Here is a 14,972-nt window from a genome sequence, read left to right as displayed (position 1 = left end):
GCATAAATGTAAACAGTCGAGCATTGGCTGCATAAGCATCTTGCATGGAAAAATAATGAAAAATAGTTAGAATGTGGCATGACCTTTGATCAGATCCATATTCCTATCAAGTCAAGCCCCTAAATTTTCCACCTATAACTTCCTTGTTGCTAGAGGCAGTATGTGTCATGGGAAGAATGGGATATCATTACAAATAAAGCTATATTATTTATTTTCCACTGCCACATGTCAATAAACTGCAATGTTTATTAAAATGAAGAGGCAAGATGTGATATATCAATTTCTTAAGGGCATGCTTCAGCAGCTGCATATGCTGTGTAGGCAATCCTCTTAGTCCAAAAGTAGGGTTATTTATTGGGTCTCAACCATGCCGCTGCAGCAGCACCTTCAAAAAAATGATGTATTGGCACAACCTTATTCACTTATGATTATTACTGATCATCTGCTCAAATGTCCTATCAATAAAGAAGTGGCCAAGCAGGTAATTTATCCCTATGGTTTTGTCAATATCAAGTTCAGAATCAACAGCCTTAAAAGGGTGAGAGACGCCATGTGATATATGATCTTATGAGGCTCCTTTGAAAAGTGACCATTTTAATATATTTGCAGTGTTCTGCTCACCTCTCCCTCTCTTTTGTTTCCTATTGCACAATATCTAAATTTCTTCTCGTGAAACTGATCTTCCTTTCCATTGGTTTGTTTGGTGACTTGGGGTCAATTTAAGTTTGTAGTGTTAAAAATGGGGAAATATTTTGCTCAACAAATTCCTGTCTATGCAAGATCCAGAAGGACACTGAGATGATGAGACAAGCCTGTCAGGGTCAATGTAAACTGTGCCAAGAGGTTTCACTATGGTATTTTCTTCATAAATCATAATTCAGAGGACATACAGGGTCAAAGCTTATTCTGTACATATCAAACAACTGTGTTTGACAAGTGGCTGTGACTTTGTAGATGCACACAAGTATTTGCCTTCTAAATCTATCCTTTCCGCAGAAAGCTCTGTCTCAGTTCCATCACTGGTCGCACCCTCACCGATTATGATATAGGGTTGGGCAACTGGGTTTGCTTTAACACATGTATGAGATTTCAAGAAAATACAACATACCAACTTTATTTGTAGAGTACTTATATTGTCTGTGCAGACCCAAAGTGCTGTATAGTTATGTGTAAAGAAAGACAAAAAAATACAAAACCAATACAGAGAATCTATTAAGACGTACATAGAATATTTAAAATTTCATACCCCTCTTTAAATTCTCAAAAAAGAATTTAAAGAAGTTATACATATATATATATATATATATATATATATATATATATATATATATATATATATATATATATATATATATATATATATATATATATCCAAATGTTTGAAGCATGTTATTATCAAGATTCCATGTCATTTCCTTCACTTACGAGGTGAATGGTTAAAGCACTCCGTGCAACTACCCCGGTCCAGCCTTTCTGATAAATTTTAGAACCCTATGCGGCCCAGGAGTCAAAAAGTTTGCCCTTCTTGGTCTGACGTGAAGTGGAAGATTGTTCCAGAGTTTTGGAGCTGCTGCAGAAAAGAAAAAAAAAGTTGGTTCCCTTTTTAAGCTTGCACTTTTTTTTGGTGCTTTCATAAATAGCTGATCAATATGTCATGTGGTTTTAAGATGATGTTGATCACATTTGGAGAGTTAAAACAATGTGGAACTTCTTTCACCTTCAGCAATAAAATATAGTATACAAGAACAATTAGGATAGGTAAAGTCAATAATAGGCAAAGAGTATATGTTTTTAATGACATTTTTTTATAGGTCTCAATTCTTTTTATTTTATTATACTTTTTTTCTGCCATTGAAAAATCTTAGACTTTATGGTGTGAACTATCTGACTTTATGCTAAAAACAGACTGGATTTGGTTGTATCTTTTCTCAGGCGCTCTCTGGCAAGAAAGTGTAAAAGCTTTGTTATCAGGGATTTACAGTAATAGCACAGGACTGTGAAGAAGAAAAAAACAGAGGCTCATTTTTTATTTTTCTTCCTTTTTTTGGGGGCAGCGGTGGTGTTTCAGTGACTGGAAAGTGTTCTAGTCTGTTCGCCAATATTTTCAAGTCAAATGAGTCAGATTCATTTCTATAGATCATGTTTAACTTGATGGATACTTTCTATTTTTATAAACTTCAGTAATGAGAATCAAAGCCTTTATATATATGTATAGTTTTTTTTTCCAGATTTTGACAGAAATATACTTTCTCTTAAGTTTATTATTCAACACGGCCCACAGTGAAAGGCCGCTTCCTTTCCCATCTTTATGTCAAAAAGATCAATCACCCATTCAGGGCTTTGCCACCACAATGAAGTTTTGTCAACATTCCAAGAAGCTGCAAAAGTTCCCAATAAATGCATAGCAAAACTTTCAATTTGTGGCTTTCTTGGTGTGGCTCTTGCAGCCAATGGGTTGTCAGTCAGGGCTCTGATTCAAAAAGCTCTGAGGTTTGAGTGCTGCTGGTTCTTTTTGGAAACTTGTGGTTTTGTGACATCTGCAGACATCTATTGGGCCATGTTGCTGTATTGCCTCAGATTATCCAAAGTTAAGCAGAATTGTTTTTGGCAAGAGCATGCTAACATTTTCCTACGGTACAAACTTCCAACTGGCCCCCTCTTCTTCTTCTTCTTCTTCTTCTTCTCACTCTGCTGGATGATGATTAGGAAGTTCTTGTCCACTTCTGTGGTTGTTCAGCTTTCTTATTGGTGAACTGTGTTACTAAAATATTGCTGTTTGGTTCATTCTTTCAAGGACTGAGTAGCTTTTTGTGCAAAACCACCACACATTTAAGTAAGTAAAGACCACTCTTGTGGCATTTGTGTTATTTTTTCATATCAAATGAGTCTGGGAATAAACACAGACTGATTGTACTCTGTCATGTGTCAGGCTTTGACAGATCTTGTGAAAACATCATCCCAGTCCTTACAGAGTCTCTCCCCGTGTTGTTTTCTTTTGTCCACTTGTTCATCATGGTACGTCAGTTGGAATGGTGCTGAATTGGTGTTGAAAAAATCCTGACTCTGTCCAACAACAAAAGCTGTGCTATGAAACACTAATAGTGGCAGGCTTTTGCTTGCCTTCCAACCAGGGGGAAGGAACACACCCCAGACATGATGAGATACATATACACACACAGTCTTGCATAGACAAATATACAGTTATTCCACATGAGGGTCTGGACAACTCTTGGTGGAAGGATTCTGCAGGTGGCTGCATTTTCATCATGTGGATTTGTTTATGTTTGAGCTCATGAGGGACAGAGAAGGAAAGGTTTGGGCGCCTAGATACACATTTGCCTGCTGTCTAATTACCCTCACTTCAGTATTTTCTCCTTTCCATAAGACATATTGACATGTCAGCATTTAGAAAGCTAGATATAGAACAAATGGACAATTTTACCTCCCTGTACAGTATAGTGGAAAATGTATCTCACTCAACAGAAACTAGTCTGTGTTTGGATCTGTCTCACCAACCCTGAGGAAAAGTCACTTTGAGAGGATGGTGACACGTGCAATAAATCACTGCTCCGTCATTCAGTGGCAAATCCAATTTTCCTTCCCTAATTAATAGCTTATCTATTTGTTTGCTGAGGTGCTTTGTGAGGTGAGAACACTCAGCGTTTCCACTCATCTGGTATCATTTCTGTGTGTAATTTCTTACTGAAAATCAGAGGTCAAAGGGCATTTCAATCTACATTTGTGTTAGACTTGCGTCTAGTTCAAATTTCCTTGTCAGTTGAAAATTGTGTTAACCTTTATGCAATTGAACTTCAAACATATAATACCTTTTTTAGGAACTTTTCTGTAGACCCTACATTTCAAATATGCTGAAGTAAAAAAAAAAGCTTGATGCTTTATAAGTATATTCCTGTAAATGAGCTCAGTATTTTTCAACGCTAAACTGAGGTTTGGAGAAAACAGTGCCCACACAGTCCGGCCCCCCACTTAAAGCTGAAACACATTAAGGCATCAGTAAAACCACTCATGTCTGCTAGCATGTCTTCTAAGGTTTTAGGTTACTCTTGCACAATTTGATACACACACATATTTACACTTGGCATGTAGCTGTGCAGAACAACGGGGGAAGTCCAGAAATTGTCCCACAGTTGTTGAGCGCCTGGTAGCATTTTAGATGACCCAGCCAAGCTGTTGGTTTTGTAAACTGTTGCAGCTGGTTTGATGCATTATAAGAAATGGGAGCCCACCCCAAAACCCTCTCTGCTACAATTGCTCTCTTTACTGTACAGTCAATGGTAAACTCATATTAAAATCCATAAAGTGAACCTATTACATAAAGAGCTGACAGGTTTTTTAATGTTTTTTTTTCTCTGTTGTTTCTTTTTTCTTTTTTACTTTTCCTTCTTTGGAGAGTGACCAAGCTCTTTGGCGAAATGTGAAAACCGAAAGAAAATAAAAAGTAGATTAACCAAAAATAATGATGCAATTTTAAAAATAAAAATTTAAAAGATAAAATACAAATTAACTCCTTTCACAAGTCCACATGCTGCTTCAACGCTTTATCACCAGAGATGTCTAAATAACACAAGGTCTTGAACATACCGTCACTCTTTGACCATTGACGCGATCAGCAAAAGACGGCTTTTCATGTCGCCGATATGCAAGACATTACTTACGTAAAGTGATGAATAGATATAAAGATCTTTATTTCTCATTGTCATGCATACAAAGAGAGTAAAAACGCCATAACGGCGCAAAGCTGCTTTTCTCCGCAACAGCATCAGCTGATCTATTTTGACAGTGTAAGCACTTCACTACTGTAAAGTGTTGCATATCTGCTCAAGGCAGCTTTTCTCCACTTCAAAATCCACTGGAATTAATTGTGTTAACATTTAAAGAGTTACGATGGTTGAAAGAATGTCAACACTGAAGCTTAACCTCTTGTGTTAAAGTGGTTAACTAAACTAGCAATTATCTATTATCAGCCAGACAGCTGGATTTCAATATTAAATATTTTATTTCTGTCATTTTACTACTCTGTAAAGTCCATTATAACATCGATTCATTTTTTTGCTTGAAAATAATAAACTTGTATGCACTGTGCAGTTTAAAAACAGGTGTGAGAACATACTTTTCACATTTACGGTCACAGTCTTGGACATAGGGGTGGGCTAAGCTTAAAAAGTACAGTGAGTAACGGTATTGTGAGGATCTGTGGTAAAATTACAAACATTTGGTGAGTCTCAGACACGCATCCCTTGACATCTTAGTATAGGAAATCATAAGTATAGTACATCCGTTAGCCATCTGGTTCACAGTAAATTTAAAAAAAAGGCAGTGCTTGTGTGTACAACTTTAAATAACTTTAAGTGTGGTTGCTGGATGGATATGCTTAAAAACATCTTATCAAGAGCTAAATCTGAGTTTGCACACTCTTAAGACCAGTCACACAATTCATAAGGACATAGAAGAAGTTATTGTATGTCAGAATTTAGAGAATGGCTCCACAGTTCATACGAGAGATTCGAAAACGGATAAATGTCTCTTTCCCAGTAAGTGGGCCACACAGGTAAGGAAATGGAAGCCCTAATATGTGGGCTTTAACATAAAGGCCACCAGTCCCGTTACCCAACAACACATCTACTGTAAAACCAGAGGGATAAGGCAATGCAAAAGCAAGCCTCAGAGAGGTTGTGTGTCTGCGGAATTTTTACAAGCATAATTTCACTTAAACTGAAGCCGTCTGAAAATGTTCGGAAAAGAGCCTTCTTCTTTGATCCTGAATGAGCCTCAGAGACTGACAGAAAGAGACGAGCAGATAAAGTTAGACTTGTGGTTGCCATTCTGTGTAAAATACCTTCCCACTGCAGAAGCGCAGCCTCATCTCTTCGTCATACCCCCACTTCCTTCATTTCCTTTGGAGGACAGTGGGAGCATTCTACCATCCATCTGCCCCCAGAAAATACAGCTTGAAGGCTAAATTACGCACTCACTTGCTGACACAGACGAACACATTCTCAGTGAAATTTCCTGCAATGCTGAAGTGTAGAATTAACTTCAAATGCAGAGCATTCATTCATCTGAATGTGTGGAGTGTTATGTTTGCTTTTGGTTCTGTTTTTGTGACCTCTAGGGCCATTATGACATCCCTCTGGTCGTATTTGTGGGCCAGAGGGTTTGTGTGTGATGAGCTGTGAACACCCCATAGTCCTGTGATGAAGCTGTGGTTGTCACAGCAGAGAGCCTTTTGTGGTGCTGAAATGAACATGTACTTTTGATGCATCAATAAAAACATTTTTGTTTAAATGAAAATGAAATGTTTGCATGCTTCTTATTTTACAGTCATCATTTTTGATTTCTAGGAGGCATTTGGTGTTTAAATACATTTCAAAATGCACTTGTAATTACTTATTTTGTTTTTTGTTTTTGTTTTTTTCCTAGCAGATGATGAATGACCATGAGGATGACTCCACTGACAACTGCATCAAAAAAGTAAGCCATTCACATCTTCACCACTGTCTGTGTGGTTTATTATTTGTACTTCTATGTTTTCAAAGCTTCTTTTAATGCAAGCAATTTTTTTCCCCAAAACACATTTTGTTTTTAAACCTAAAAACTACCTTGAAGTGTTGGTATTAATAATTTTGACATACTGTAGTTTTTTTTATCCAAGCAAATCTTTCTAGTAGTTTTGAAACATTTTTACACTGGCAGCAAAATAAAGTTTCACTAAGTTTTAATGAATGAATGACTTTTCCTACTCAGTTCAGCTGAGTGTTTCAGTAACTAATAAGCCTTATCACTAAGGGTCAAAATAACATTGATCCATACGTTAGGAACCCCACTCTTCACTCTCACACACGCTGTGTCCGACACGTCTCATTGACCAGTTACTGACCACTTTATGAGGTGATAAATTTATTGAAGAGGCTGGGCAGTTTGTTTTTACGGCCAGTGTCACTGGGTCAAGACAAAAGGGGCAACGGAGTTCACGTCCATCTAATGGCCCATGAAAGAACAATGGTTGCTGCAAAAGGCACACTCTTTTTGGGAATATCTGAAGCAAGGCAAGCACAGCGCTGGTCTAAATCAATGACAGTGAGGTTGAAGTAAGTTCTGAGAATGTTAAAGCATTCTGTTGCATAAAATTTTAGCAAAAGAAATAGACACTTCTGTGCTATTTGTTTTCATAATCATGAACTGAGGTCACAATCGTCCACAGATTACAGCAAATCATTTAATTGGAAGCATACTAAAAAGAGGTGTGAACCATTAAATTCGAGAAAAGAGAGCAAGAGGGAAGAGGCGGGTCAGATTTTAGAGCATAAGCTACAGTTATGTGTAAATTTACTAAAAATTTCTTTTGCTTGCTAGATTGAACAGTTACGACCAATCTGGCTTTGGAAAAACAACATTTGCCCCTTTTCATGTCAGGTCAAGGGGCATGTTATTGCAGGTTTTCCTTAGAAGCCAGAGTAAATTGCTGACTGTCTGGCTGAACTAAAATTTTACATTAGTCAATGAGCTTATTTAAGTGCTGACCGCAGGTGGTTTGGGTTGTTCGTAGTTCCCCACATGTTCGTACAATGTGGAAAAACCTACTTGGTTTTATAAACTACCTAACCACCTTCAACTTGAAACACACATATTCTGCAACCTGCACAAACACACACACGTCTGCATACTAACAAAGATGTTTCGTTTTCTTGCAAACATAGAGCAGCACCATGAAGTTGTACTCTACACATGGATGACGGAGGGCAGGCATATTCTTCGGCTGCTCTCTGTAACGTAAAATCTAAACATTCACACACACACGTGAAAACACACAGGCTACAACCTCATTATGCAGAGTGCGAGCTGCGGTGGGGCTTTGGTCGGCACTGGCAGACCACATGCCTGTTATGAATATGAATGAAATTATATATGAGCTATTTCTTATGACATGACTCATTCATAAGCATAAAGTCAAACACAAGACAGAGCATATAAACTCATAAGCTTCCCTCCCTAACTCCTTGTCATTATAGCTGCTAAGGTTGATTAAGGCAGAATGTTAATTAGGATGTAGTTTGTGTATAAACAAACCCTTTACTTAAAGGTTTCTTTGTGTTAACTTGGGGTTAAAAGTTCTAACTTATTTCGCTAAGTGAGAAACAGAGTTGTGTTTGTAGGTGTTACATTAGCTTAACACTTGTGTTGAGTGTTGTGTTTTTATCTCAAAACAGTTTTGTTTTTTTCATTTTTTCATCTTTTGATCTTTTTTCAAAGCATTCCCAGTGGTCTTTCAATTATGATTATGCTGTTTTTAGCCAGAATAAAAACATTTAAAAAAACTTAGTGGATTTCTAGAACAGAGTTTCTGCAGAGCACCAGTAGTTCATTAGAAATCGACTCTGACTTGCTGATAGGACTGTTGGAACGTAGCAAGCCCGCCCCCGCTTTATTTCACCCATCTGTTTACACTCTTTCCCGCTGGCCTACAGCCCTTCACACCCCCTTCCTAGCATTACCGGTGCAACAAAAATGGCGGGCACTATAATTTTGAACCAGATGCCAGCTCAGATGAGGAAAACGAAGATCTATAGTCGTCTAATAGGGGTACATCAGAATAGAGCAGAGCAGGGAGATACCCTGCTGATTGTAGCTGCACACTTACAAGCTTTTTCCAACAGTATTTTTGCGTCCGCTTCTGATTCAATACAATTTAAAAAAATAAATACTGAAAAATGTAATTTTGAGCTTCATCTTTAAAAAAAAATTGGTGGTTTTGACTGCACTTCTCTGTCAAACATGCACAAAAAAAGAAAGGCTACCGACTATGAGCACAAGGAAAGGTACACTTCTGTGTGGAGTAACTAGAAACGACTGTGTTTATTTCTGCATGCAGAAAAGTTTCTCTTTGGAGACTTCTACCTATTACTGACATAATAATGAATATGTCAAAAGGGCATTGCCATGTCAGTCTGACAGAAGCGTAACTAGGAATCATTCAGGGATAAAGCAGCGGATACAATAGAAGTTGCAGCATTATTGCAAATTCCCTAGCCTTCTTACAGTAAGCTGGCCAGAGCTGACCTTGCAGCTATAAGTGTGTATGCACACATATGGTTTTGTGTTGGTCTGCAAAGTTTAAGGCCTTAGATGCATATCTGCTGTTGTCTTATTGGCTTCCCCACATGCCAAGTAAAATCTTCACACCGCACACAGACAGAGAGCAACAAGACCTGTAACCTGAATCCTCTCTCTGCTTGCTTCTTCCATCTTCTCTTACTTATTTTATCCTTCTGTATTCTCAGCAGACGGGATGGTGTTGTTGTAGCTGCAGATTGTTATCAGAGGCTATTAGCGATAGGATCAGGGATTGTTTGATTTGGTCGAGTCTGGCTATACAAAACGAGGTTATCTGTCTGTTTAGCTGTCTAGGCCCTGCTTATGTATATTCTTCTTTAAAACTGTTAGTAAGATATGAAGCAGGTCAAAAGAAGACAGTCTCTACTCTGTGTATGTGTGCTTGTCTTTCTGTGTGTGCTAATCCTCATCTTCAGAGGAGTGCTGCTGTCCGTGCCGACGTGTGTAAACACTCCAGCAGATCAAATGGCAGATAATGACTTCCAGATAGACACCCTCCATTCAACCAACTGAGAAAATCAATGAACACTGATTGCTTTTTTCCCAAGATGATCATCTCTCCCCCGAAGGGTAGTATCTGTCTCCCTATTTTTTTTTATCTCTGCTTCTCCCTCGTTTTTCTTAGTTTCTCTGTCCGAGCCCCATTCATTCACCTCTCAATACCACTGAGATTGAATCAATTCATGCTGCTTTTCATCAAGGATTTACTGTGAAACGATACAGAGGCGTTAAGACGATCAAGTCTCTTTCTTCCATCCATGGGGCTCCTCCTCTTTGATTTGATCCACTAAAGTTAAACATATGTTACTTTTTCATAGATTTAATTTGCTGAGTCTACTTCAAGAACTTGCCACAATCATCTATATCAAGATGCATTTCACAATAAATGTGCTACAAATGTGGCATTAGGTGTAATGAGGACACGAGGGGTTGATAGGAGGTCCAACCTATAAGTGGATTTTCCTCTGTGCCATTTTGAAAGAATTGAGAGCCAAACGGGGCTCAGTGACATTTTGGTAAATGAAGGACAGTGCATTTTGCTGACACCATGTATCTTAACAACCCCCCCACACACACACACACTCCTCATTTTAAGCTATGGAACTGACTCTCTGAGTACACAAGCTAAATGACCCTGGATGTATGAGGGCTATTATGCGGGCAAATGGAGCCTCAAGGGTCACAGAAGTGATCCAGTGCTCCAGGCCACAGTTTACTCTCTACTAACAGCGCCACACTCCCCCCATCCCCCAGTTTAAATAAGCTCATGATTGATTGATAATTATAATCATTTGTTTGAAATGATTATCTGGATATTATAATCAGTGCCACCCCAGTGTGCCACTGGGGAAAATCATTTTTTTATGAGTTTGAACGTAACAAATACCCCTCCAGGTTCAAAGGTGGCTCTGAGCGTGTCACACAGAGGTCTGAAGCTAAATCATACAAGATGATTGTTGTTTTTATTTGAATCACAGAAACAGAAATGCCACACTAACAATTGTTTGTTATTACCATATAAAATAATGACTTTTAACAATTTCAGATCCAGCTTTTTCTTTCTGAAAATAGTTTGGTGTTTCTTTTCTGTTTGGAAATTTGTGTGCGAAGAGGTGTTACTCATAGAAAACTTTGGGGTTCAAACAAACGGATGATCTCTGACCCAAGAGGATTTTGACATTTTTGTCTGCCTGGAATCAGTTTAAAACTCCTTGTCACTCAAAGGACTTGAGCAAACACACTGCAGGCCAATCATATGCATTCTTTGTCATTAAACGAAGGAAGAAGTGTGTGAGCATTAGTATGTGCATTGCCTGTGTGTGTCTGGAGGGGTGTAGGAATAATATTTTGCGGTTTTTGCTCAGCCTCGAGATGACTTAATGATGGTATGGGTCTCTTTCTTCTGCTGGGCAGGGTTACATTTTAATGGGCCCTGACTGACATGTTTTCATTTGGCTCTATAACCTGCTCCCAGATACCCCCCACACTGCCCCACCCCCTTACCCAACTCCACCACTGTCATACACCCCACCCCTCCCCGTCAAAAATCTCCTACAAAATGCTGCACTGTGTCAAGGTTGATGAGTGGAGAAAATGAGATGGGAAAGTGAAATTTTAAGAGTAAACACCTTGGTTCCACATTCCACAGCAGCTGAAGATCATGAATGGTTTGAGTGACGTAGCAGACAGACGTCCAGAGATCGAGTTGACAGTAAATTACGTTGTATTCTTAAAGGATCTTTTTTAAGCAAATTATTGACAGGACATGAAGATGAGATCACTAAGATGATGGATGAACTTCACTTTTTATAAATGCCCTAAACTTATTTAGCTAATCTAGCATTCAAGACTGTCTTTCAACTTGTATGAAATTCTTTTGATTTCTTTGAAAAACACCCAAAATGGGGTTCTCCTCTCATTTGAATCTACTTTTTCCTCATACTATTGACTCAGACACGGTTTGAGCTTCAGCGGAGGATCTGTTCAATATTGGTTGTGGCCCAGGTGCATTTTGAGACGTTTCAGAGTTCTCAGAATGACTTCTAATCTTAAAAATGTAAAATTTGAACTGTATCTTTTTTTATATATAAAATATTCCCTTTAAGTGTAGTATAATAAAAGATGTATACACCAAGACTTTAGTAGCTGAAAGTGGAGATTTGCTTTAGGTCACATGCTCCGAACAAAGTCCGGGTTGTTGGAGAAGAGGTGGGGAGTAGGAGGAGAGGTGAAGACAGAAAGAAATGGTCTTTCTCTTTTTCTGTCTGTCTTGTCTGTGGGAACTGTCCCAACTCTGGTAGCTGCAGAATGCTGTCATTATGTCTTGGGAAGAGCGTTCACTCAAAGGCCGACCCTGTGTGGAACTGTGTTCATTCGTGTTCGTGTGTGTGTGTGTGTGTAAAATGTCCTCTCTTGAGTGCCACTTTTAACTTGCAGAGGCACTTTAAACTCGTGTGTGCATTTGTACCCAGAGTGTGTGTGTGGGCCTTGACTGACGCATCTCTGTTGTTATCGCGGATCAAAAACCAGCGTCACATCGGAGTGAAGCGCTGGGAGAGGAATTCAAGTGGGAACGAAGGAAAGAAAGAGCGGAACAGATAGAGAGGGACAGAGCAAGGGGGCGGAGGAGAAGCACGAGGTGATCAGAGCCACTTTCACATCAGCTGGCTCAGTGACCCCATCCCTCTTTCTATCCTTCTCTTTCTTCCCTTTTGCCCTTCACTCCTTCTGTCTTCTCTCATTCCCTCTTGCGGCCTTTGTCTCTTCATAATCTCTGTCCAGAGCCCATTCCCACCACTTTCACAGGGGTCACCCAACAAAAGAAAGAGGGCGACAGTTTGACAGTTATGGGGGCTGTCATATGAGTTTACTCACAGTTATAAACAACCATTCACTGACAATTTTATTTATATATTTATTTTTATTTTTCTCTGGTAACTAAGTATAAATATCGTCATCGTCATCAAGAGATGATACTTTTTTTTTATTTCAAACTGCATTCTTAAGTCATCACAATCAATACCTAAATTATTTTTTTATATATTTCTATAAACAGTTTGACAAAAAAATAAGGATTGCTCAGAGAGATTAATTGCATTTAACTTAAACTTTTGTTTTTTTTATTGTATTGCATGTGAGGAGAATGGAGCAGTCTTTAGAAATCATCTGACAGAAGATTTTTAAAACCTAAAATATTCATTAAAATAACATTACAGCCTCTTTTTTCCTATTTTCAATTTTTTTAGTTCGGTGGGGTATTACAGGTGTTCAAGGTTTAAACCCAACATTTAAGTGTGCACCCACACACATGTAAGGCAGACATGCAACACTGAGAGCCAGCTGATCAAGGATGGTGAAGATGAACTACATAAATACCATGTTGCAACCAGAGAGGGGGGGGGGGGGGTAAGCAGTTTTGTTGTCCCATAGTTTAACCTTTTCAAAATAATTCTATGTCATTGCAAACAGATTTACGCTTCTCTGCCCATAGTAGCAACTGAAAGCATTTTAATACTTTGTACCTTTCCTGATTCGAACCAAATCTAGTAAACAAAACGTGTGAATAAAAAATCTCTTCACTCATTGGTCTGGAATTATGAGGGCAGGACAAACCAACTAGAGGCAGAAATTGTGGAACTCCCGCAATTTTAGTTCATTCAAACTTTATATTTTGCTGACTAATTTTAAACATCTGTGTCAACGTCACACGGTGTTAAACTATACCTTCGAACAAATAAACAGTTGGCCACCCGGCTATGGTGGACGTTTTGGTCCAGTTGTTTTCTCAGAGGACAGATTGTATGCAGTCTGATGAATCTCAAAGTGAACTGAATCTCAGTCCGATTGGAAACGAACCAAGACCACCTCCAAAGATGGGTCAGAGAGCAGTTCCTGGTCCCGGACCAGGGTTCACTTGAATGTATTCAGACTGAATATTTGTTCCAAAACGAAAACGAACTCTGGTTTACTTTGAGTGAAGCAAGTCTGAATACACCCATGGTAAAGATGGAGTTGCTCAATGGGTAGGGGACAGCCGGAGGAAGGGGGATGGGGGAGGGCATGACAGGGAGGAATGCCAGAATGCCCAAGAGAGGCAAGAACTGCCAGGCTGCTCACAGACATGGCCCGTCTGTAGAAGAGAGACAGACAGAGGCTGGCCCCGTCAACACAAGGTCATGTGAAAAAAGATCTTCTTTCTACATCCATCCATCTATGTGTCCGTCTGTCCATCCATCTATCCACTTCTCTGTCCATTCATCTTTTCTCTGCATGACACTTCATCCTATTAACATATTAGTAACAGGAAAAATGATTTATTTGGGAAAAAAACTAAAAGAGGTGACTAAAAAGACCTGTAGTAGATGACAATGACAGTGGAAGCTTGTGTGTGTGCAACAGGTCTTAGGGAAGCTTTCAGCCCCAGAGTGGTAATTGAAGTGTGCCATGTGGTAAATCTGGACTGATGTGTGTTTGGTTAGAGGCGGATTTTTAACAAAACAGTATTCAAAGTTCAATTGTTGTAAATAAACTCAATCAATAAGTAAAATAAAATGGAAATGCCAAAAGCCAAGGAGCAGGATCTTGTGCTTCCTTTTTAAGTCCAGAAATAAAATATCTACATTAGCATCCTTTCAAATATATCAAGTCATTTAGCTAACTTTTATTCACAGCAACTTACAAAAGAAAAATTCAATAAATCTCCAGAAAGTCAACACAGGAGGTTTTAAGAAATCAATAACAAGAAGTACAAGAGGCCAAAATGTATGCAAAGGATACACAGCTATGAACTACAACCCTAACAAATAAAAACTCATTCAATTACATTTTACAGACAGATTTAGTCTTTTTATTAAAGCAGTTCTGATTATCATAATGCATATATTGACCTTATTCCACAGTTTATCACAACAGCATGAAAAGATATGGATGATTTTATAGTTTCCTTTAACCCTTGTGCTATCTTTTGACCCCACTCTTATATTGCTGTGTTTTCCTTAATCCCCTGGTGTCCATGTAATCCATCGACACCAGTGAAGATCACAAAACATTGAAGAAAAAGGTTCAGCGCACTGTCTAGTGGGTCTAGATGACCCAACTCCCAACGTTAAAGTGCCTAGGATAGCACAAGGGTTATCCTGTTTGGTAAATTTGATTATTTTGAAGGCTGGGATGCAGGAAAAGAGGAAGAGAAGAGAATACAAGGAGGAGGAGATGAGACACAAGGAAGTGACACTTTGTTTCTGTGAAACAATTTGCTTCGTCATCTGTACAAAACCAAGCAGTTTTAGGTGAACTTTCCCTTTGAAACGATGCTTAGTTTAACTTATCATGATATTTAG

The 14,972-nt window shown here is 38.7% G+C and overlaps 1 protein-coding gene across 9 annotated transcripts in view; it reads left to right on the top strand.

Moving 5' to 3' along the window:
• The window catches only part of prdm16 (PR/SET domain 16), a 168,463-nt gene that overhangs the window by 87,785 nt on the left and 65,706 nt on the right, over positions 1-14,972 (top strand). For 8 of the 9 annotated variants that reach the window (XM_023956491.1, XM_023956499.1, XM_023956492.1 and 5 more), the window contains exon 3: positions 6,442-6,492. In XM_023956491.1, the coding sequence (XP_023812259.1) occupies positions 6,442-6,492 (51 nt within the window). The remainder of the gene's footprint in view (positions 1-6,441; positions 6,493-14,972) is intronic. The other variant, XM_023956490.1, reaches the window with a different exon arrangement.

This window comes from Oryzias latipes, chromosome 7 (genome assembly GCF_002234675.1).
Source record: "Oryzias latipes chromosome 7, ASM223467v1".
Classification (NCBI taxonomy): Eukaryota; Metazoa; Chordata; class Actinopteri; order Beloniformes; family Adrianichthyidae; genus Oryzias; species Oryzias latipes.
This window is presented reverse-complemented; position numbering and strand designations above follow the sequence as displayed.